The sequence below is a fragment of the Notolabrus celidotus genome, chromosome 18 (assembly GCF_009762535.1).
Source record: "Notolabrus celidotus isolate fNotCel1 chromosome 18, fNotCel1.pri, whole genome shotgun sequence".
NCBI lineage: Eukaryota > Metazoa > Chordata > Actinopteri > Labriformes > Labridae > Notolabrus > Notolabrus celidotus.
Genome location: NC_048289.1, coordinates 20,107,419 through 20,133,473, shown reverse-complemented (window position 1 = coordinate 20,133,473; position 26,055 = coordinate 20,107,419). Strand labels below are relative to the sequence as shown.

General features: G+C 37.1%; 1 protein-coding gene across 1 annotated transcript in view; it reads left to right on the top strand.

Moving 5' to 3' along the window:
- The window catches only part of LOC117829577 (calcium-activated potassium channel subunit alpha-1-like), a 127,061-nt gene that overhangs the window by 69,189 nt on the left and 31,817 nt on the right, over positions 1-26,055 (top strand). Inside the window, exons 4-18 of the mRNA XM_034707145.1 lie at positions 697-790; positions 885-996; positions 7,240-7,315; positions 8,068-8,143; positions 8,565-8,735; positions 11,069-11,160; positions 17,140-17,250; positions 17,352-17,457; positions 17,576-17,658; positions 19,500-19,569; positions 19,730-19,885; positions 20,113-20,222; positions 22,856-22,924; positions 23,356-23,442; positions 24,626-24,702. Coding sequence (XP_034563036.1) covers positions 697-790; positions 885-996; positions 7,240-7,315; positions 8,068-8,143; positions 8,565-8,735; positions 11,069-11,160; positions 17,140-17,250; positions 17,352-17,457; positions 17,576-17,658; positions 19,500-19,569; positions 19,730-19,885; positions 20,113-20,222; positions 22,856-22,924; positions 23,356-23,442; positions 24,626-24,702 — 1,490 coding nt within the window. The remainder of the gene's footprint in view (positions 1-696; positions 791-884; positions 997-7,239; positions 7,316-8,067; positions 8,144-8,564; positions 8,736-11,068; positions 11,161-17,139; positions 17,251-17,351; positions 17,458-17,575; positions 17,659-19,499; positions 19,570-19,729; positions 19,886-20,112; positions 20,223-22,855; positions 22,925-23,355; positions 23,443-24,625; positions 24,703-26,055) is intronic.

Sequence of the window (26,055 nt, the reverse complement as noted above, 5' to 3'; positions counted from 1 at the left end):
ATACACTTTATTAAGTAGCATTGTTTCTTCACAAATGTACAGTAACCTTGTTTTTCCATTTTACCTGTGTATAATATACTATTTCATTTTACTTTTAGGTCTTCATATTTTAACCCAGTCCTACTAACCTCTTACATTCCCATTTACTTGGTTATGTATTTCTCTTTATTTGAATTCTTATCACCAGATTCAAGCTTTATGAGGGTGAGACTTCACTACATTGCTAGCACTTGCTATGGCTGCTTGATTTATTAAAAGAAGACATGAACCCTGCATGTACTTAACCCTTAAACTACTGCCTTGGCTCTGCATTCCCATCCTGTTTGACTTCACATTGACCAGAAACGAGATCCTAAACGCAGACCTGAAAGGAAAACAACATCATTTACAGTATGTTATTCACCTGGAATATGCAGTTATTTAAGGGTTAATCAGGAATCTCGACAAGTTATTGCTTGTTTGACGATAAATGCATGTCCTTTCTCAACAGAAGAAAAAAACACTGGAAAATACCAACAGTTGCACTTTGTTTGACACTTAAGTTCCTCTTGTTTGAAAATCTTGAAAATGCATTTTCAGGAAAAGGAGGAATGCCACTATTATGCTTTTTAGGACATATTTTCCCAAAACCTACCTCACCTATCTCCCAGTATTTCTACATTTTGATAAAGGTTTGTTTCTCTCTCTGTTTAATAGTCCTATTGAGTCGTGTCAGAACTTCTACAAAGACTTCACACTGCAGATCGACATGGCGTTCAACATCTTCTTCCTGCTGTACTTCGGCCTCCGTGTAAGTTAATCAACAAAAATCTGTTTTAACTTCCACTCTTTACTCATGAAGCTGAAACCTGTGAAGCTGACCTTAATCCCTGTGTTTTCCTCAGTTTATCGCTGCCAATGACAAGCTGTGGTTCTGGCTGGAGGTGAACTCTGTGGTGGACTTCTTCACGGTTCCTCCTGTGTTTGTGTCTGTGTATCTTAACAGAAGCTGGCTTGGTAAGAATCCAACATTAATAGTGGCTTGTGTTCTTTTGGCATGTGGTGCCACCCGGTGGATGATACGATTATAACAGCTGTCAGTGAACGCACCAGACAATCTCAGCATGCTGTGAAATGCTGGCTATGAAACTTTGATGCTTTTGTCATGTTTTTTCGTTGTTGCTCTTCTTCTGTGGAAAAGGAGCATTTGGTGATGGAAAGCAGGAACCTCCTGCCTGAGGAGGTTGCACTGATTGAAGCTGAGTTGAGTGGACAATGTAATGTTCTGGTGGTGTCATGTCTCCCGCCATGAGTTGTTGACAGTTGGCACTGATCGGTAGCTGTCTTTCACACGCCCTTCACCTGTCAGGCTGAGCTCTCCAGCACACCTGCGATAACACTTGAATGATTGAAAAAATTAAATAAGGTAATAAGCTTAACAGGCGGCTGAAGCTCGAGAATAGAAGTCAATCTGCTAAATGTGTGAGGCTCATCATACGGAGAGGTCTGAGAGGAATTACTGGATTAGAGGGGATCGTTTTTTTCTGCATTTCAGGTTTTTATAGCTTTTTTCCTGTACATGTCAGCTGAGGAACAAACCTGACGTGTTGCCAATGCGAGCAACATCTTGACTATAGATTTGAGCCTGACAGTTTGACAGGCACATATGTGGATGTGTATTTCCTCCAGGCTAATGTAGTGTGATTTATGATTTGCAAACAATAAAGGTGGAACCAGGTAGAGCAGGCTAATGATGCCATCTAGTGGGCATAAGAGAGTATTGCTTGGATTGGAGGCAGAGTTTGAAAGCAAGGGTTGCATAATGCAGGGTGAGCTGCATTATAGCAACACCTTTTCTGGTGGTGCTTGTCATTTTATTGGCTCGACAGTGTTTAACAGTGTAGCAAATGAGTTCAGTATTCACGCTTAAACACCTATTTGCTCTAGTTTTGTTTCATCTAAGACTCATTGTACTCTGTTTTTCCTTTATGTCAGTATATGCGCAAATTCAAGACAAAAAAGGTGCTTTTTGTCTGATGTGTTCACCATTGGCGTGCTGTTTCTGAGTGCTCATTCTTTCCTGCTGAAGCTCATCCTTTAATTTTCTACACATGTTTTTGTTAGAAAGCAAACCCACACATGAATCCCTCAGCCCCCTCCTCGCCTGTATTGCATCTGTTGTGTCAGTGTTCACAACATTACTCACTCACTGTAGAAGTTGTAACAGAAATTATATTCCAAATTCAACCCATCAGTAATTTATAAAAAGCATATCAAAAGTATCAAAAGTTGCTCTTGAGGTGACACCCTGTGAGATTTGATGTAAATCTGGGTGTTAGTTGTGGTGCTAATGAACGTTGTGACGGTCTTCTCTGACTCAAACAGTGTGTGAAGATTGCTGCGATTGTGTTGTTGCTGTTAGCATCCTGTTGTTATTGTTGTTGTTACTCTTTATGTAGGTGTTGCTTTTTCATTGTAAGCCATACATAGTTCTCATAGCTGTTTTCCTATTCAATGACGACCTGATAGAAGTTTGACTGCTTTCCAAATGTAGGAGGGAACAGATCGTCATTTAAACTACAAGCAGAAAATCTATACTGCCATTGCCTGTCATTTTCAGAGCTAATCTGACATAATCCCCTTCAATATGGTCAGTGAGCATTTGGTCATGTAGGATTAGCCCCTGATTGAGAGTTTGATAGTAGCAAAAGGGTTAAACAGGTCATAACCAGCTCCGCGGTGTGTGGTCGCGGCTGTTGAACTCCCTTTTCCGATCAAAACTCCATATTTGACCTGCAACTCAGCCAAGCTGTCAATCTGCCCGGCCTCCTGTCTGAACATTTTGACACAAAAACACTCTCAGTATGTGCTAATATTCTCTCATATTGACACTCATTGATACATGACAAGCTTGTGAGTGTGAGCATGACACAGTGTGAGAATGGTGCATGGAAAATGCCTTCAAGTTGAAGAGTTTTTAACTGCAGAGTAAACAATTTGATGTGCTAATGTGGAATCCTTTAATATACATTAAGGTAAATTTACACAAGACTTCGGTATGAGAAATTTATGTCTTGATGGCAGCAATAAGTTTGATGTTTTCCCTCCTGAGCGTAGGTGCAAAAAACAGATAGAGGCTTAGTAGTATTACTGTACATGTCATAGTATAGTGTTCACTGATGTACCTAAACTAAAATCCTGTGGAGCAGTACATCCTTAATTTAGGTTTGATACTTTACATCCGGTGTTCCCAATCTTTTTAGTCCGCGACCCCCAAAATAACAGTACCAGAGACTTGCGACCCCCACTGTCCTGAGGTGGTTAAATGTTGCTCACAGCTGCAGGCAAGAACTAGCAGACCAATCCAATAACCTACATATGTCTTTGTAATTTAATAAAGGCTAGCAGCAGCATCATTTCCTCTGGTTACGTGGCAACGAAGTAAAGAAGAAAATGTATGATGTTTTCTATTTATTTTTTTAGATATTTATTTACAACAATGCTTAAAATATGCAATTTTAAATTGTAGCTATTGTTTTTTAAGAAGCCAACTTGCGACCCCCAATCAGTTTTGCGACCCCCCAGAGGGTCCCCACCTGCACTTTGGGAACCACTGCTTTACATTGTGGATCAATAAAATTCGAATCAGTTTCTAGAGTTGTGAAGTTTTATGAAGTTTGATGAAATGAAAAGTTAGATGGAGCTTTGTGCCATTTGAGTTTAGTTTGTTGTGCTCAGTTCACGGACAGTTGTTGATTTTCCAGACTTGCTTTAAATTCCAAAACTAATGCCTCATGCCTTCGGAAGACTGTCTTATTTTTGCACACTGAGCTGACTCATTGTATGTTATCCTGTAGTTTTCACTGCGGACCACTATGTTCAGCTAATTTAGCTCATTATTGATCAAATCCAAGCCAAACCCTAATGTCGTTGTAAGTTTATTCTATATGGCATTTTTTGAGGGCATTATTGAGCCGTCAGAACACTATTCACATAGCCTACACTTTACGTATGCTGCATTTACGTGACGCACATACGTGTTCTTTCACCTGAGATTACCACATCAGCAACTAATGAAAACTCCATAGATTATATATATATATGAACAGATTTTGACTAAATCTGCTTTTATTTGTTGCGTTCCTATTAATATAAGGTATTAATTAATAATGTTATTAATGTGTTGATAGGCCAGAGCCAATACTTTAAATAGGGATACTCATATGTATTTAATAATGACTTTATAATACTACCTTGCAGAGTAAAGTCACAACTTACTATCTGTAAATCTTGACAATAATGAATGTTTATATTTCATCACAGTTCTGTTATTTCTAATCTGTAAGCTTTGTTCTCCTGCAATATATTGCATAACTAAAATGTAAAAAAATCACGTCTTAAATGGGAAATGCAATCTCTCTCTGATGAACTGCAAGTTATGAATAAATCATTTAACCGAAAGATTTTGGACACAGTACCACAAGTAATATTTTCCTCCCACATTGTTTTGCTGATTTTATTTTGGGCACAAAGCATGTTGCTTTTGTTTTTGTCGTAATAGGATGACACATGTTTATAATATGATTTTTCAGCTTAAGTGGGCTTTGCAGATTTAGTCGTGCATCAGCTGTTTTATTTTCTCTCTCTGCAATAACTTTTTTTTCATGCAGTGCTTTTAGTTGTAACATGAGCTACAATAGCAGTTATTACATCAACTGAGATTCATTTAGGGATTACAGCAGAATCACTAAACCCACTGAAAAACACTCTTTTTGCCAAAGCTCCTCATTCTTTCATACACAGCTTTTCGAGCTGTTTGGCACTCTACATGAATGTTTTCTGATTTAAGACAAAGCTACACGCTGTACTCGTCCAAGATTAGAGAATGAAATTTGGTTTGACAGGAGCGCTGGAGATGAGGGTTTCACCATGAAGCCGGTTGATGGACACACACTTGCTATGTAGCCTTTTTTTTTCCCCTTTCCCTAGATGAATCCTAAAGGAGCTTATAGTGTAATATCCTGATGGGGAAAAGGGTTTGCTTTAAGCTGGCTGAACACGCCTCATCACAGTGAGGATACTGTGAAGGTCCGTGGTAAATCAGATCAAAGATTCTGCCTTGAAGAACAGTACTTTTTTTCCCAGCAACCTGTTGGCTGCGACTAACATCAGAGCAACTGGTTCTTTCTTTTGCGTCTCTTTTTGGACGAGGATTTGATTCTTGTTCTTGAATACTAAAGACGTGGATCTGAAGCAAAACAAGTGGACTTTTTTGTTGACATTGTTGCTCGGCAGAACTAATTCCCAGCCATGATTCCCACTAAGATGCTAGCGTACAAGGGGCCAGATGAAGGCACCCACTCTCACCCAGCCAGTAACACGAGAAGGCGAAAGAAATCAACTGGCGAGCTCTTCCAGAAGGGCTTCAGGGTCAGGATGGGGCATGGGCAGGGTGAGAAAGAGGACCAGGACAGCATCTGGTTCAGCTTGGGTGCATGCTTCCATGTGATCTCCTACTGGGGTAAGACCTGCAGGGATGTGGGAAACCAGTGAGGGGGGGGATCTCCCCTAAAGCTGGCGTGTACGGGAGTCTTTGGACTCTGTGTGTGTGGGTCAGCTGGAGCTGGTTCAGGTTCGGGATTTACTGTGTTGTGACGCTGCCCATCTGGCAAATACTCACTTGAATTTATAAATGAGCTTTGGCAAAGCACCCAGGTTTCACATCATTTTCTCAAAGGTTATTTATTCATGTTTTTGTGTAAAAGGATCGACTGACATGTTTGATTTGTTGCATTTGGCATTCACACAAATTTATTCCATCACACAATTTATTGGCGTGATTGATACTTGCAAATGGACTTAGCTTGATTTGGTCACTCATGGCTGAGGTGCTTTTTAATGTTTTAGGCAGCACTGACACTCCAATGGATTTTTCCCATATTCAAACTTGAGTTCTTTAAGTCTTAAGACTTTTAAACTGTGGTGGAATGTCCCTTTTAGAAAGCAGCAATGAACAAAAAGGATAAAAACAATGTATCTATCTGTCAGAGTCACAAAGATTTTACCCTTTTCAGATTTATTTTAAGGGTTTTACAACAATTATTAACCCACCAGTTCCTGATGTAATGATAATTTAAAACCATAAATACTTAAGATAAGATAAGATATTACTTTATTGATCCCCTGGGGGGGGAAATTCAGTTGTTACAGCAACCCAGACATAAGTACAATCAAGAAGAAGTTTCAATAAGTAAAATAAAATTATATAAGATAAGTAAAAATAAAAATAGATAAATAAAGGTAGAATACAATTTAGATATATACAATGTTACAATGGAATTTAGATTAAATAGCAGTAATTACAGGCAGTTTTAAAAAGTGTTTCAGTAGTGACAGGTTGACGTGGTGTGATTATAGTTGGTAATGACAGATTAAGCAATAAATAAAAATAAATATGGGTATGTAATATGATCGTGAGTTATAGTTACAATAATAATGTAATATAGCAATATATAAATGTAATAATGTAATATATCTACCTATCCTAGTTTTGTAATTAACATATGGTACCTACAATGTATGAGATACTGCATCTTTGCAATGAACCCTTATACACTCTACATTTCATATTTCACTGGATGCTCTGCTGTGTTGCTCTTATGTTGGTACTGCAGTCACAGAGCAATCTAATATACCTTGATGACCAATTGATCTTATCTCTCCAACCTTACATGAGGTCATAATTCATTAAGTCATGTTAAGGAGCTCAGTTCAATGTCTTCACTGGTGATTTTGTCCATGTGAAATCTTGGCAACAGGCACAAACTTTCTCTTTTTTTTCTTCCCATAAATACCCCAAAGTTAGGATTTGACATCACATCTGTTCACTCAATCAGTTTGCCACGACAGCTTCCACCTGTCTTTGCTCTAATCCGGGTTTTCATCTTGTACACGTTCAGAGTTCAATCCAGCGGGGACGAAACATGTATCATGTGGATGCCGGTGCTTTGTGAGACAGGAGGTTTATACACAGCTTGATTCTGTTTTTATTTTCACTGTATTTTTTTACTGCTGAGTATTTCTGGATCTGCTGGATTTCGTTATTATTTTGCCAATATGAATCCATTTAAGTTGTTAAAAATGGATGAAAGAATGAAAGGTATGATGTCCTTGTTATTGCGAGTGCTCGAATTGATGTTGTTGTTCCTGTTACTTATTTGTCATCTCAAACTAATTTTTCTATCGTCTTTTTTTTCACAGGTTTGAGGTTTTTAAGGGCCTTAAGGTTGATACAGTTCTCAGAAATTTTACAGTTTTTGAATATACTAAAGACAAGGTAAGTTCATTGATATTTTTCTGTCTTTTTCTCCATGTTGCAGACTGTTTGTGATGTGTTGGCACCTTTTTCCTCACATGGGAATATTGCATGTGAAGTCCCCCACAATAGCAGCATAATAAGCATGAATGTGGGTTTATTGTGAAAGGGACAAAATAAGCAGTCGTACTTGCTTTCCTTTGATCTGTCATACATTAACATGTGGATTCCATAGTATTGTGGTCAGTATGTGCTCAGTGTACTTGTAAGATGGAGTCTTGAGTAAAAAAGCTTTCTATTTGTGCTCAGAGTTAAAGCTTTGTGCACAGATGTCACGACAGGAAGAGCTTATATAGTAACAGAACAAAACGCTCCAGAGTAATCTCTTCAGTCGTTCAGTCACATGAAAGTGAAGACGAGACACACAAAGTTAGTGATGTTGAAAGCGTCACTAACATTATCGACAATAAATGAAGGAATTTGGAGGAAATTGAATGGACACGAAAATATTAAAAAACTAGAAAGAACAAAAACTAACACAAAATTTGCCCCCAACACCTTCTCAGGTTATTAAAAAAGTATTAAAGCAGCAGCTGTAAGGACTTCAGTTTTTTGTGCTGCATGTTATTGTGATTTTTTGTTGTTTTTTAGAGCATGTTTTCCATATCTGATGACATGATCTAACACCTTGGACGTTGTATTTCACTTAAACCTAATTAAGTTTTAATATTAAATGCTTCATGCTTCATGTTCTGACCCTTTTTTTTTGATAGCAACTCAATAAAGCTGGTGAACCTGTGTTCAATCTTCATAAGCACATGGCTGACCGCAGCAGGGTTCATTCATTTGGTAAGTTAGTAGAAGCCATTAAAATACTTTTTTTTTTTTTAACAATATGTTTATTGAGTTTTTTAACCATTTCCAAAGACACACAATTACAATTAAAGAAATTCTAAGGAAAGAAAAAAAAATACATGTACATATACATACACATGCACATACATACACATATATAAAAACAAACAAACAAACAAGCAAACAAACAAACAAAAAACCTTAATTACAAAATGTTACAACATTATTATTATCTGTATTAACTAAAGATAACCAAATGGAGTACATTGCCATAGATGAACAGTTTCTGCATTAAAATACATTGAAAGTTTATTGGTGTTGCAGCATTATAGACAATCTGCTCTATTGTCAGCACAGGCGGTTACTTCTGTGTGTTTTCATGAATGATGTGTAAATATCCTGGTGTCTGTTCCAGGTGGAGAACTCAGGCGATCCCTGGGAGAACTTCCAGAACTCGCAGGCACTTTCCTACTGGGAATGTGTTTACTTACTCATGGTTACTATGTCCACTGTGGGCTACGGAGACGTGTATGCAAAAACCACCCTGGGCCGCCTGTTTATGGTCTTCTTCATCCTTGGTGGTTTGGTAAAAATCCCTTTTATTTCTTATACCTGCTTTAATAACTCCTCCATGCAACCAATCATCACTCCCCACCAGGTGGCGCTGTACACTCAGGACGCCTTCCATCTGTTTTTACACTGAGGTGTCTTAATGGCCCACCACTTCACCACAGTATGTTGCATGTCATGTATTGTATGCATTAACACTATTTGCTATATTTTATTGAAGTATTTAAGTTCTGTTATTTTTTATGTGTATGTTATATTATACATGAAATTTTGCATCTGTTATAAGTTGTTAAAATACTGCGGTTTCAGGTTCCCCCACCTTCTGCCTTCCCTTCCTCTTTCCAACAAACACAATGACACAGGGATGATTTTTGAGAGTCTAGCTTGATGGATGCTGCTACATTATCTCATAATCTACACAAATTATGAAGGCCTATATTATAAATAATGAAATGCATTAATAACAGATTTTTGAGAACAATAATGTAATGATTACATGAGTCCTGAATTGCACTAAAAACATCCTTCCTGGGGTTTGCCGCAGACTTCACTTACCAGACAAATGAAGATGAACCTATCAGAAATTATCATTAAATATAAGATTCAACAACCTACTGGTAAAATGAAAGACTTGAGTAAAAGATCCCTATAAGCAGCGAATATAAGCAGGATATTACTTTTCTTTAGCTAAAGAAGAGCAAAAGACTGCATATTAAATTACTAAATTATCTAACATTGTAGTGGAAAGTTTATATAGACACGTCATTTGTCAAGCAAACTTGGGTGTACCATAGCATAATGCTCAAAAAAGTAAAAGATTATCGTTACACTTGAACTCATTTGATGACATCTAACTGTGCAGTGTGATACATGTCTTTAATTTAACATCAGATACAACCTTGCACTTTGGTATTTGGCCAAAGTGTCTCTTATTAAGAACATTTAAAGTTTTAAATGATTTGTTCTTTTGAAGTTTGAGTACTTAGATTAGAGATTAGAGAACTTTATTGATCCCCTGTGGGGGGAAATTCATATGCCACAAGGGTCTGTTCACAGAATCAACAAACAATAAACAATACAGTCACAAAACACAACAAATAAATAAACAAATAACACAGTCACATCATTTGAAGCATAATTAACAGCTATGGGTCAGATCCATGGCTACAAGTGTTCATTAAGAAATCTGACTTCTGCAGGAACAAAGGACCTTCTAAGACATTCTGTGGAGCACTGTGGCATCACCAGTCACTCACCTCAGGAGCTTCTCAGTCCATTAAAAACACTATGGAGAGGATTACCTTCGAACAACAGGACAGTTTTTAATTTAGTCTTAGTTCTCTTCTCCAAGGTAACCTCAAGAGAGTCAGGGGTAATCCCAATTACAGAACCAGCCTTTCTGATCAGCTTATTAATTCTTTTTCTGTCATCAAGGCAAATGTTGTCCCCCCTAGCAAAGCACAGCATAGAAGAGGACACTAGCCAGGATTCCCTGATAAAAGACATAAAGTAGGTTCCTGCAAGATCTCAGTTTCCTCAGGAAGAAGAGTCTTGCCTACTTCACATGTAACACTTCCCCCAGCTTAGAATGAGATGCTTTTTCCCCAAACTTAAAGAGGACTTAAATGTCTCAAAATGTATGAAACACAGTTAAAAGTCCCATATTCTTGAAAATGTTGTTAGTGCACACTCTTATACTAAAATCTTCACTGAAGAAGCTGATTAAGAAGCTTAAAGCAAATTAATATGGGATAAGCTTTTACTAAAACATGCATAATAGAACAAACAATCTCAAATAGCAACATCTTTAAATGGAGCAATTAAAGAGTTTATTTAATGTCAGCCATCCTTTTTGCTGCTCTCCACAAATCAACCTCTCGTGTGTTTGTTGGACAAAACATGGCACATAAGGCTTTTTCTTTACTTTTATAACTTTTTTAATTTTTCCACCACAGATTGACATATCGCTCATCAGCTGTCATTTTTCTCCTTTATTCTGCCAATATCCGTAAATATTGGCCTTAATATTTCCTTTTTCATTTTCATACTACTTCTTGATATTTTTAACGCTCCTTCACTTTACATATTGCTCTGAAGCAAAAACTAGGGGACCTGCTCTACTTTGCCTTTCTTTTTTTTAGTCTCTTTTCTGTCTCCTATCTTCTCCTTAGGCCATGTTTGCAAGCTACGTCCCTGAAATCATAGAGTTAATAGGAAACCGCAAGAAATATGGTGGTTCCTATAGTGCGGTTAATGGGAGAAAGTAAGTATTCAAGGAGGCTCTACTGCCTCCGCCGCAGTAGAACCTTCTCTGCATGCCCTTTTTCTTTTTCTTTTTCATGCATGTAGGCCATGTTTGCTCGCTACGTGCCAGAAATTGCTGCTCTCATCCTTAATCGGAAGAAATATGGAGGGAGTTATAACTCGACCAGAGGCAGAAAGTAAGTCAAACAAATAAAAAAACAGCAAACTTTTAATGGTGTGGTTTTGTGTGACTCAAGTGGCCCTCTCATAAAGAGGTGATATATCTTGTTTAATATAACAAACATGTAATTTGAGATATATTGATCTCAATTAGCACTAAAGTCACACTGTGACTGAAGAACTTGGCCATGATTAATGTGTTGATTTATTTTGCTGTATTGCTGCTGTTCATGTGTGCAAGGTGTCACCACTACCTATCGTGAATGGATGTGTGTTCTTACACTGCAAAAAAATCTCTCTCAACAAGTATCTTTTATCTGTTATTGACTCTTTGTGTAGCTTTTTTTTAAAGAAAAACATTTCTTAGTAACCTGTTATCAATAAGAATTAACCCTCTTTAAATACCACAAGAAAATATATTTAAACAGATATATAATATTTTAAAATTTACAATTCAGACATTATACTTTGAGACCATTTTAGCTTTAGTAAACAGTGTGATTTTTCGGTCTTAGCTGGAGGCAAAACAATCCTTTAGACATGTTAGCCAGTGCTAGCTAGATAGTTGTTTGTAGCTTCTTCTTTCTTTTTTTTAAAGTTATGTTTTTTGGGGCATTTTTTGCCTTTAATGATAGGACAGCTGAAGAGAGACAGGAAACGTGGGGAGTAGAGAGTGGGTGAAGACTTGCAGGAAATGGTCAACCGGTTGGGACTCGAACAGGCGACCTCTGCGACGAGGACCGTAGCCTCCATATGTGGGGCGCTTAGACCGCTAGGCCACCAGCACCCCTGTAGCTTTTTTTTGGCAATGGTGAAGATGATATGGGTGTCTTTGGATATTTGAGGTCACTTGACGGTACAGCCAAAGGTGGAATGGCCAGGCATTACAATTACCAGATAGAAAAACCAAGTGTTTATAGCAAAGACAAACTGAGCATGTATAAGCTCTTAGATGCCTATAAGTGGTTGATTATGAACGCAATCATATAAATGTGCACGACAAGTAAATATACTCCTTTGCTCTGTGGTTCCCTCCAGTTTTACTTTGTTTTGCCTGCAGCTAATATTGTTATGTCATAGCGTCTGTCTATCCATCAGTCAGTAAGTTAGTTACTTTGTTCAAAAATAGCAAACCTATCACACACCTGTACAGGTTAAAAATAGATGAAGATACTTAGAGATTTTTCTGCAGTGTAGTTTTATATATATATTATTGTGATGCTCAAAGATGTCACATGTAGGATTTTCTCTCTGATCTATCCCTGTATATAATAACATTAATAAACTAAAACACTGCTAAAAAAAAAAGGAAATATTGTTTTCCTGAAATGCAAATGGTATCTTCATTGTAACATGTTAAGAAATAAAAGGTGAGTGCGTAGAAAAATATCAAACTGTAGTTTTAAGTGTTTTTTGGTTATTTGAACATTTTAGGTTAGCTTGTTTAACATTTGCCCAACTTCTGACCTAACTTAAAGCAAACTCAAAGTTAATTTGAACCACAACCAAGTCTGAATCTATAAGGTAATAGCACTACAACCAGTAATGTTTAATAGCACTACAAATATCATTGATCTAAATAAACTAGACAGCATTAGCAAGTGATTGTACTAAACCAAGCAAGGTTGAAACTCCTGTACATTGAATAGATTATGATTTATTTATTTATTTTTTCAAGTTTTTTTATTGATTTTTCACAAAAGAAACAAAACAATAATAGTGCTCTTTACAGTAGAAAGATTATCAGAAACAATTCTTGGTCAAACATTCAGATTAAGACATAAATAAATAAAAAATAGAATAAATAAATATCCCAGCATCCAAGCTAGGGTATCTTCAAAAACAGATACATTATGATTTATAGGTTTTTTATTACTTATGAATTTAACTTTGGATTTATAAAATAGATGATGAGTCTACCTAGAGACGTATGTCTGCTTGGCACATCTAGCGTTCCATAGAAGCTATATAAAACAAAGTGGAAGCTTTCAGTAACTAATCTGAGTTAAGAAATGCACAAAAGCCAACAGACTACTTAAAATTATCTTTGTCAAAACAAAGTAGTATAGTGTGACTTTTTTAAAAGCAATTAACTAACTGAGAGAAAATCCTACGTTTGTGTTGTAATTGTGTAAAGTTGTTCATTGTGATGTACATTTGTGGTTTAATTTGTTTTTGTGAAACAAGTATTTTTGGTCATTCACAGTTAAAAGTTCTTCACCCATTTCACTGCGCAACTCAATTTTAAAAAACAGACAAATTACATTATAATATATAAATATAACAGATTATAGAAACTATAATAAGGATAATTTAAGACATAGTAATAACTCTTTTACCTCACATATATCTTATATCATATATATATTTTTAATAATACTACTCATTTGATAGTTAAATTACATAAATATATTCTACCTTGCCTTTAACACAGAAACAAGGTCATGGAAATGTTCTCAACAGGATTTCAAACATCCCAGTTTAACACGCACCTACACACCAAATATTTTATGCCATTGCTTGCTTCATGCTAATTTTAGTGCTTTGGTTTTTCTGGTCCAGAAAAACTTGCAATGCTCGTCTATTTTTCACGCTTTGCTGCTGAATATTCTTGGCCTTTATCTTCAGTCTGACCTACACCCTCAGGACTATATAAAATCTTAACTTAACATAAATACTTCAAAATATGGATTTCTTGCTGAAAGCTAGACAATAAAATCGATGCTTTTTTCTTGTTTGAAGATAACTATTACGAAAGAGCCTGGAGGACATTAGCTTAGCTAAGCTAGTAACCCATATATTTCTACTATTACCCTTCTTGTTGTGTAAGCGCAAAAAAAGAAATGTTAAAACACAGCTTTAAAGATGGGGAGTTTAATATTATTAGGCTAGCCCTTTCATGCTAAGCTAATCACCTCCTGCTACATTTTCATACATAGCTAACAATCATGAGAAAGGTATCGATCTTCTTATCTACCTCTCAGAAAATACATCTAAAATTTCAAACTAGTACTTTGACATAAACGTACTCTTTCGTGTATAAAGCTTTGCAGCTGTTTCTAAAAAATGCTGAGATTCTTCTGGATGCCTCCAAATAAAGTATGGCTTTTTGTAGCATGCTTTTGGTATTTGTGGTTGTTCATGTGGTTTTTGTAGAAGTCAGACTTACCTAGGGAAAAAAATTCAACCAAATTCTGCTTTTTTTCTTCAGCTAGTTTGTGGAACACTCACAATATTTATCGTACACTTTATTTGTTGTTATTTTGTCGTTTTGTTTTTGATGATTTGAACACTTAATAACAATCTCATCTTTATATGACACAAACCTGGAGCTGAAGAAGCAGTCACCTTATTCCTGTGGGTAGAATTACTCACACAAACATCTGATCGGCACACTAGCTCAACAACAATACCAGTTATTGGTTAGCATTAACAATAACACATTTCACCAACCAACAAAGTTTAGACCAATGTAGAAAATCTGTCGATGCAGACTGTATCCCCTCCTTTTAGTTTAAACTCTTAAGATGTAGAGAATGTTAAAAAATGTTAGTTAAAAACATTAAATACATAAATATAGTATATTAATGTTCATTAGTTAAATTATTGTACAGTAAATTAGATGTTAGAAATTGTTACCTTTCTTTTTCCTTCCATCATCTTTTTCTACATGTTTTCATTCGTATCATTTCTGTCATATACCTGACATCCTTTTAAATATTTATAGAAATGTACAAAGGGTTTAAAATAATACATATTTAACCCTCCTGTTATGTTCATTTCTTAGGGACAGCAATAATGTTCTTGGGTCAACTTGACCCAGGGCATATTTAATGATTCAAAAATGTCAGAACCCAAAAAAATCCCAATTTACATTTTTTTTTAAATGTCATTATTAACTCCATTACTAACCATTTAAATCAATATTTAGTGCAATGGTGTTCTTTAATTCTCACAGATCATGGTTTAATGAGGATAACTCACTTGCTTGGAATGAAAATTCATGTTAAAAGGGTGTGTGTGTGTGTGTGTGTGTGTGTGTGTGTGTGTGTGTGTGTGTGTGTGTGTGTGTGTGTGTGTGTGTGTGTGTGTGTGTGTGTGCGTGCGTGCGTGTGTGTGTGTGTGATTGGGGTGAAATATGTCACACAGTTGCAAATAAACATTTAGTATTTGACACTTCTGACCCCTTTTAGCCTCCACTTTGACTGCCAGGTCAAATTGACCCACAAACAGTATCTATATAATATAAACTTGCAGGGGGGGTTGCAAATATGTGAAATCAACGATTTTCATTTTGTTCATTTCACCTATTAAGCCAAGCAGAAGAAGTTTCATAGTGAAAAAATACTTTAAACAATTTATTTATTTATTTATTTTTTGGAACTTTAAAAAGGGTAAATTTGACCCGCCACATAACAGAAGGGTTAACTGCATTTATTGAACTCTGAAGTCACAAATTATTACAGTACAGTATAACCAGGTCTCAAAGTAGCCCAACAAATAGTCACGATTTAAAAAAAACGGATTTGTAACGAAAACTTTTTTTTTTTTTTCGTGTCATTCAGAAATACATTTTATACTTATGTATTTAAACGGTTGGTCTTATTTTTCTCTTACAAAATGATGATGCAAAGGGTCAGGGTGTAAGAGAAAAGTTTTTGAAAGAGCGGTACAAGGTTGGAAAGAACCAGGTACCATAGCTCACTTACAGTGTGACCATGTTTGAATCACTTTAACTGATGCTTGTTACAGAAACGGTAACCTCAAATCTAAAAATATGAGTCCGATCCGGAAGTTTTATAAACTGCAGTTCCTCCGATCCGCTTGAGGCTGGCTCCGGAAGTACCGGAAACCACATACACATGAATGGGAAAAAGACGATCTTTACAGCAGATATAAACATGTTTACAGCCTGGTACAAAAGACGAGTGTAGTCTGGATAGCTCAATTTCAAAGATATTGAGATTATGAGTCTTCCAATGAGAGGCACAGTTGACTTGATTGGCAGGCTTGAACACTGTATCTGTTGACTAGGAGGCTCAAAGCCCGCCTCTTTACGTCACAATCTCTCGGCCGCAGCAGTATGGCTGCCGCTGACGATTGGCCTCAAACAGCGCTTCAGAAACAGATGGGTGACGTCAGGGATACTTTGTCCATATTTTATACAGTCTATGGTGTTATGTCACACGTGAATTATACCAGCAGTCGTCATCTGGTTAAAGGGACATAGCTTTCCAGCATAAATCCCTAAAGGCTGATAGAACATAAATAGTATCACCACTTTATTAAACTATCAAGTTGGCTGACACAAAGAGCTACCTCTAATTAGAATACGTAAGTTCAAAATTTGTGTATGCACAAACCTTTAAAATAATCAATTGTGACTCTTTTTACAAGCTGCTACAACACTGGATTACACATTAAATTCCCAGCTGTGGTTCCTCTTGAGCAGCGGCATTTCAAAGCAAATATGTTACTTGTAAATATTTCTGTTTATTTTTAAATAATCTATAAATAAAAATTGAATAAAGACTCAAATCCAGACTGAGTGCCTCACATATAGCATGTGGGATATAAACAGTGTGCTGATTTCATAATCTCCATCTAAGTAAACTCTGATCCTTTATAATCTGATACTGAAATCCACAGTGCTCTCTGACCTTCTCATTCAGTCCTCCCTCATCACAACAGCAACATAAAACATTCCCCCTGTAACATAGATTTCATTATTTGTGTACAGATTTAGAATCTGCCCCCCTAAATACAGCAGAAATGATTACTTTCATTCCCATTACATCTCTCTCATCACAGACTGGATTCCAGGATGAAGATGAAACAACAGTTCATATGTGTGTGTGTGTGTGTGTGTGTGTGTGTGTGTGTGTGTGTGTGTGTGTGTGTGTGTGTGTATGTGTGTATGTGTGTTTGTGTATGTTGCATGACATTTACCTTGAGTATATTTTTGTTTCATTATTATTCTACACCTCGTTTTCCAGGCACATCGTGGTCTGTGGTCATATAACCCTGGAGAGTGTGTCCAACTTTCTAAAAGACTTCCTACACAAGGACAGGGATGATGTCAATGTAGAAATTGTTTTTCTCCATAAGTAAGTACCAAACTGTGTTTGCCTAAATTAAATTGATAATGGGATAAATAAATAATCTTATCAAGAGATCATTTTCAACAAGGATTTTCCTTTTTTTTCAGTATTTCCCCTAATCTTGAGCTGGAAGCCTTGTTCAAGCGTCACTTCACCCAGGTGGAGTTTTACCAAGGGTCCGTCCTAAACCCACACGATCTGGCCAGAGTAAAGGTACGTAGTGGATAGTTTTCTTTCTCTGTAAGCAGAAGGAAATCAGGTTGTTTTAGTGTCTATAATTTAAAATCATAAAATACTAATGTTAACTGATGAAATGTAATGTCGTTTCCAGATTGAATCAGCTGATGCCTGTCTAATCTTAGCCAACAAATACTGTGCTGACCCTGATGCTGAGGATGCATCCAACATTATGAGGTAAACCCTGTGACAGAAATGTAATATTCCTGTAAATGTCTGTGTCTTTTAGACATCTTAATCTGTGCAAACTGATTGTGTACCAGTGTAAGATTATACTGAGGTCTGCTAGGTCAGGCTTTAGGGTCACAGGCCACTCTCAAAGCAGATTAACCTCCGTCTCTCTGCTTATCGTAACTCATTCAGTGCTATGCATAGACACGGCTGCAGTGATAGCAAGAAGTGTTGTCAAGACAACCAAGGTCATTTCACAGATTCCTCCTCATATCTTGCCTGTTTACCAGACAGTGTGTCTCCAACACTTTATGATGCCAATCATTGCTTATGGGTAAAAGTAGATGAATGATATGTATGAAGAAGAGCCACATATGGTCAAGTACCTTTCCCCTAACTTTTTCATTATCTTTGGAGATTAATGCCACGCTGGAGGGAGTCTTCAGTTTATGATACAAACCCGAGCTGTCTCCAAGATTTACATTTTTTCCTTTCTTTTTCATCTCAACTCAGCAACAAAGTATTTGCCAGTGTGTAATAACTTCTCAGAAACATACAAACATTTGAAATGGGAGGACTAGAATTTGTTCAAGTTCCAGGTCCTGTATGCACGTCCAGCCATTAGCGATGCAAAACGGGCCATTTGTACTAATGGGGGAAAAAAATCGATTAGCGGTATGCATGAGCCATGTTAAGGCGCCAACAAAGCATTCAATTTAAAGGCAGTAGACCCCACCATTACAGGTGCTAACGGCAGGAATACTGCACCTGTTAGGCTGTTTAAAGGATGGCGGACATCGTCCTTATGCGTTACTGTTAAGACGAAATATGCAAAGACATTATTTTATATTTTAGGTCTTCTACTGTGCGCTCAGAAACACCACACTCATTTACCTGGTTCAAGATCTTAAGCCAAACTTTCCCTTCATCCTGTTTGTTATCTTTGAGGTTTGACTTGCTGATAATAGCTGTTTGTTCATTCTATTCTACCCTCGCCATGTTTATTGTTTTTTATGCGTAGCAGGCATGCGCAGTTCGAATTTGTTGGATAGGGGTTTTCCAGGAGGTTCCCTGGACATATGACGTTTTGCACCAGCCTCGCTTTCATGGGGCAATTAGTTAATTGGCCAATTATTTGCAGTCGTGCATGCGGCTAACGCTAAGGCCAAATGGGCCGTTCCATAACAGTACGTTAAGACTAATGGTCCTGTTTGTGTAATGGCTGGACGTGCATACTGGCCCGGGTCAAGAGTTGCTGGTTTGGCTTACCGGTAATCATGCGCCCCATGTACAGAGGCTATTGTCCTTCAAGTGGAAAGCATGGTTCATTTCCAACACGTCATTCCCAACTTTTTCCCCCCCAGTTTCCTACTCTATCCCCTGTCCTATGTCTCAATAAAGGCATAAAAGTCCCGAAACTTAAAAAAAGTTCCAGGTCAAATTCGATAGTTAAAACAGGACTCCCTTTCAGAATCTAGGATGTTTTTCGGGAAAGAAAGAAATACACTAATGTGCTATTCAATAGGAATGACACATAAGCTTAACATAGAATTGTATTAAGGTTATGAACATTTAACTTTGAGATATAATAGCTCATTTCAAAGTTGATGTGAAGTAAAGGTTTAAAATGTTGTACTCAAATAACAACATTATTAATGAAAAAATCTTACACACAGTATGTGTATGTTAGCTTTTTGGCTTTCACTCATACTTTAAAACCAACGGGCCCTTTGAAAATGCTAAATTAAGGATAGAAACTCTAAGATATAATAGGCTGGATGTTTATGACTTGTATGAACATGCCTAGAAAATTCTAATTTATGTTTCTGTCCTATGTCATGTATCAGGGTAATATCTATCAAGAACTACCATCCCAAGATCAGAATAATCACTCAAATGTTGCAGTACCACAATAAGGTGGGTATTATTTGTCATTTACATGCCACAAAACTACAAACCACAAAACTCATGTTGTCATTAATGATGTGATGATATTGTTCTGTTTCAACACTTCAACATGGATAGTTCTTCAATGATTAGCATTTGAACAATTTAAATACATATGTCCTCTCTACAGGCCCACCTCCTGAACATCCCCAGCTGGACCTGGAAGGAGGGAGACGATGCTATTTGTCTCGCGGAGCTGAAACTGGGCTTCATTGCCCAGAGCTGCCTGGCTCAGGGTCTCTCCACCATGCTGGCCAACCTTTTCTCCATGAGGTCTTTCATCAAGGTATCCACAGTTAAAACTCCCCAGTCTGTGCTGACTGGATTAGGTTCAGAGATCAAGTCAGTCTGAATAGATGATAGTGATTATCCCAGATGAGGCCCATGTGCAGCATCTGCAGAGTTGGTGGGTATGAACTGGTAAAAAAACATGTAGCTTATATTATTTTTGTGTGTGTTCAGTTTGTTCTGTAAATCAAACACTTTGTTTACTGTGATCAATCTGTGCTTCAGATTGAGGAAGACACATGGCAGAAGTATTACCTTGAAGGAGTAGCCAATGAGATGTACACTGAGTACCTGTCCAGTGCCTTTGTGGGCATGTCCTTTCCTGTCATTTGCGAGTAAGTACACTAAATATAGACTTTATTTAATAAATAATGTCTTTTAATTTTCTACCTTTTGATTTTCTGTCCTGCTAATTGTGAGTTGTTTTTTTTGAGATGGAAGAAATTAAACTTTGTGGGGTTTAAATTTGGTACTTCTAGAAGCATAACATTATAGCTACAGGTTTTTATGAGATCTGAGGAAGGCTGTGGTTGAATTTTTTTTCTCATTTCTATGTGTTTAATGTATTTTTGATTATAAAATGAATACAATCTTGTACCTTTTCTAAAGACAGCAGGTTAAAGTTCTACATCTTCAGAATGGGGAAAAAGGCTATTTTCTTAACCCTCCTGTTATGTTTGTTTCTCTGGAACAGCAATAATGTTCCTGGGTCAATTTGACCCTGGGCATATTCAATTATCCAAAAGTGTCAGAATCCCAAAAATCCCAATACACTTTTTTTTAAATCTAATTTTTAACTCCATTACTAACCATTTAAATCAAGATTTAGTCCATTGGTGTTTTTTTAATTCTCACAGATCATGGTTTAATGAGGATAACTCACTCCTTTTCATAAAAATTCATGTTAAAACTTTTTTTAAAGTACATTGGAAAGCCCTAAATATAAATACAAAGGTTTTACATGACACAGATTTTTGTTTATTTTATTTTAAATTTTGTTTTTATCTTATGAAATGATGTAACATGACCCCTCTTCTGTCACATGCTGCCCATATTTTTATGCTGCGTTTAGCTGGTTTGGAAGGCATATATTTCCTAAAATAGACTTTAAAAGGGTCAGTTTGACCTGCAACATAACAGGAGGGTTAATGTCTTACAAATAATCAAGTCATCGCAAACAAGAAAGCGACTCAAGTCACATATAGTTGCTGTAATGATAAAAATGTTACTGTTGCATCAGGAATATAAGTCACACTGTACAGTATACATAAAACACAGTCTTATATAGCCAAAAGGTTTTGACTTCCATTGTGTTCAGCAATGTGCAGTGTGTATGCAGATTTGTAGCTCTTTCCATCAGTTTTCATCATCCTGCAAACCTCCAAAACAGTAGCCAAGCTAAGCCTGGGGTATCTGGCTGGCCTAGTAGAGGCTGCGGTCCTAATTGCAGCAATTGTTGCTAGTGCAAATCCCAATCACGATGCTTTGGTGCATGTCTTCCCCCTCACTTTGCTGCTCACATTCCCCCCCAAAATACCTAAAATAAAAAAACAAATAGATGAATAAAAAGTTGAGCTCAGCCTATGGTAGTGGGGACTGTACTGTGACGTACAGACAGACCCACTGCCCATGACCAATTTGCCAAGACTCGCATGTACCCCCTCTGCTGGTCACTTGTTGTCTTTAACAAGGAGTCTTTCCAATCAAACCAGCACTTCACAAGGTTTATTAACTTAATAATATGCCATCATTTTCATAAATGCAAGATTATGACCTAATGAGGGAGAAAAGCTGTGTGTCAAGTGTCACCACTTGACTGGTATGCCTTCTGTGAATTATGATGTATAGATTCACAAATGTTACATTTCCACTACCAGATATCGTCACCTTATTAAAATAATGGCCTAAGTCATTTTTTGACAAAAATGAGATTTTGGCCTAAATTATCTCTTGATGATTCTGGCCACCTCTGGTAAAAATCGCCTTAATCTTTAGTTGAAAGGATTATGCTCTTTATCCCCTGTAGGACAATGGCCTATTTCAAGAGGGTGACTTAGGCCATTTTATTCTTGTCCTAAATCAAATTTTTTTATTCTTTAGGATACACCCTTCAAGTGTCGTCACTTCTTTGACAATTTGCCACATAGTTAGGCAAATCAAGATGACCGAGAATGAAGATTCAGGGGATAAACTGAATAGTACTGGGATAGGTGATAAAACCCAGCAAAGAAGAGCTGGACAAGTGAGGAGAGGGACATGCCTCCTCAGCGTTTGATTGACCTGAGATATGTTCAATTTAGGTTAGAGTTATTTACGTTTTGAGTTGATTTATGGAATTAAAGGACAGTTAATAGTCAGGTTTCAAAAAGTTGTCAAAACTGTATGTTGGAAATGGGTTAAGTTCAATAAAAACACAGCAAAGAAGAACTGGAGAAGTGAGGAAAGGGACTGCCTCCTGACCAACTTGATTTACCTGACATTTGTTTAATTGAACTCAGGGTAATATCAGTTTTGAGTTTGCACGATGGAACGAAAGGGCAGTTTAAGCCAGGTTTAAAGTTGCCTAAGTCACACTAGAATGTTTGAAAATTGGCCTAAGTCACTTTATTCTTTAATGTTACATAATTGGCACACAACGTTCTCTGTATGTCAACAGTCATCCACTGTCAAGGCCTTTTTGATTGAAATGATTAATAAATATTATATGCTCTACATTTGGTAAGGTTTTTTGTGTTTTCCCAAACACTTAAAAAAATGACGTAGGCCATTATTTGAATAGGGTGACGGTTTAGTCAGTTAGTGTAAGACTCAAATATGCCAAACTAATCCAACAGGTGCACATTACACTTGAAAAACTGTTCTCAGACTTCAAAGTTGAAAGAGTGCCACTCAGTGCTGAGAAGCACTACAAAAGCTACAAATATTTTGCATGCCAGGGCTCTGATTATGTTGTTCTTCTGTTTTGCAGACTCTGCTACGTGAAGCTAAAGCTGCTGCTGATAGCTATAGAGTACAAGTCTGATCAAAGGGAAAGCAGGTAAGTGGATGTGCTCATGGAGGATTGTTGAAGTCATTAAAATTCATGGAGGCAAAAAAAACCCTAAGTATGCAGGTGTGTTTGCTTCTGTGTGTGACTGCAAACACAAGGCAAGGTACAAAATGTGCTAAACTGGCTTGTTCACAGACATCACAGGCGTCTATGATAAACTCCTGACAAATTAATTGGGGGAAAATGGCAGTTGTGGTCTTTAAGCACAGCTGAAGCTGTTTAAGTGAAATCTTTAATGTCCTGATGCTCTATTTCTACCATTTGAAGTATCACTACTCTCTCCTTTCATCATCTTAATTTAATAAAAAAACAAGCTCTGCCAAAGCAGTTGCCAGTTCAGATCCTGACAGCATATGCTGCCAGTGATTAGTGCAAAGCTTTTGAAAATTGTGTAATATAACTTTGTCCTCTGACGCCAGCACCCTGATAAACCCTGGAAACCACGTGAAAATGCAGGAGGGGACCTTGGGCTTCTTCATCGCTAGTGATGCCAAAGAAGTAAAGAGGTAAGGGATTAGAAATTCAATGGAGTTCAAAAGCAAGGTCTCTACTCTGAAAGAGGCATGCTAGCTTTTCTAGCTCTGATACATACTGTAAGCTTTTCATGTGCAAAGTAAAACACTTCATAGTGAAGCTGTGAACACATGCCTTCTTATTGACCATTCAAGTTATTCAATTGAATTTGACGATATAAGAAAGTACTCTGTGAATCCAAACACATTTTTTGTAAGGCCAAATGTTGCTAGCTTCTGCATATTGGAAGGTTTCTATCTAAGATTATATACCCCCCTATTCAAAATGAATACATGTACAGTAAAGGAAACCTTGAAAGATTTTAAGCTATCTGCAATATTTATTTAGTGCATGTTAGTATGGGTCAATGTTTTGATATCCCCACACAGATACACACAGTGATTGAATAAGAAAGGTTGAATAAAAAAGTAGATATAATAGGGCAGTGATAAAGTTGCAGAGTGTAACCAAGCAGCAACCTCTGGTCTCAAACGATGAAGCCCATTCAGAAGTGTTATAAACTGCAATTCATCTAGAATCCGCTTGAGGCTGGCTGCAGAAACACCTGAAATCACATAGACATCAATTCAAAAAAGACAATCTTTGCAGCATTAATAAAAATGCTTAAAGCCTGGTTAAAAAAACAGCTTGGCTCTACGTAGCTAATTTCTCTATCTGACTGTATACTAGGGGAGTACGGTGGGGTGAATTTTTTTCTAACGCAACGGCTCAGAAGATATTAAGATTACAAGTTTTTGCCCGAATAAGGACATGACTGACTTGACTCCATTCGGGAACACATAGCTGTTGGCCAGGAGGCTCAAACTCCGCCCCTTTACGTCACACTTGTCGATTGGTTTCAAAACAGCGCTCAGGAACAGATGGGTGACGCCACAGATACTACGTCCATTATTTATACCCTCTATGAGTGTAACCTGTCAGAGAACACACATCCAGAGATAGCAGATGTTTTTAATTTTATACAAGGGTGTACATTTGCTTAAATTTGTCTACTCCGCTATTTTTTTCTGATGAAATGCATCCCTATGTACCTGTTTGAAGTTTTTCTTTGCCTGTACTTTTTTTCCTGGGGAGTTAGTATTTGAATGTAAAGCATGATCAAACGCTCAAGATCAGAGTCTTGGATTGTAAGGATTTTTTTTTCACCCGCTACAGGGCACTGTTTTACTGTAAAGCCTGCCATGATGACATCACTGATCCCAAAAGGATAAAGAAATGTGGATGCAAGAAATGTAAGTGACTGCATATAAAACATTGTCTAAGTTTATTTGACTTTATTAGCAATCTTTAACAGATAAGTGTAAAGTGAAACAGCAATGAGTTAGCATCAGTGTAGTGCTGTGATGATGCTTTATATTATCTACACTAGAACACTTAGTTCCTGCATTGCTTTATCGTTAAACTCATCGGGTTTCTTACCTGCAGCCTTAAGAAACAGTTCTAATAGACAAGATCAGAGGCTATAGAAAAATATCATGCATAATCTCTTTATAGCTGTTTAGATATGAAAATACCATAAATCCTCAAATACAGACCACTATTCGATATGCGACTGGACCCCTATTATGACCATTCATTCACATCATTGACTGAATGAAGTAAAGGCCGGCCTCCAATTATTGACCAGAGAATGACTTGTGTTCAGGACGATCACACCCCAGCCACCCAAAAACCCAAAGACATTATTCTCCTACTTCTTTTGGTGTACTTTATAGTCCTCTCAGCCATACAGTCCATGGTCTCAGCCAAGTGTAGCTTGTAGTAACATACAAGTATCAGCAGATGGCAGTACATTTGCATTAAAGGTTTAATATCATCACCCTATTAAAATAATGGCCTATGTCATTTTTTAAGTTTTTGGGAAAACACAAAAAACCTTACCAAATGCAGAGCATATGATATTTATATGTAAGAATAAAGTGACTTAGGCCAATTTTCGAACATTCTAGTGTGACTTAGGCAACTTTAAACCTGGCTTAAACTGCCCTTTCGTTCCATAGTGCAAACTCAAAACTGAAATTACCCTGAGTTAACTTAAACAAATGTCAGGTAAATCAAATTGGTCAGGAGGCAGTCTCTTTCCTCACTTCTCCAGCTCTTCTTTGCTGTGTTTTTATTGAACTTAACCCATTTCCAACATCCAGTTTTGACAACTTTTTGAAACCTGACTATTTACTGTCCTTTAATTCCATAAAGCAAACTCAAAACGTAAATAACTCTAACCTAAATTGAACAAATCTCAGGTCAATCAAACGCTGAGGAGGCATGTCCCTCTCCTCACTTGTCCAGCTCTTCTTTGCTGGGTTTTTGTACCTATCCCAGTACTATTCAGTTTATCCCCTGAATCTTCATTCTCGGTCATCTTGATTTGCCTAACTAAGTGGCAAATTGTCAAAGAAGTGATGACACTCGACAGGTGTATCCTAAAGAATCAAAAATGTTGACTTAGGAGAAGAATAAAATCAAGTCACCCTCTTGAAATAGGCCATTGTCCTATAAGGCATAAAGAGCATAATCCTTTCAACTAAGGATTAAGGCGATTTTCCAGAGGTGGCCAAAATCATCAAGAGATAATTTAGGCCAAA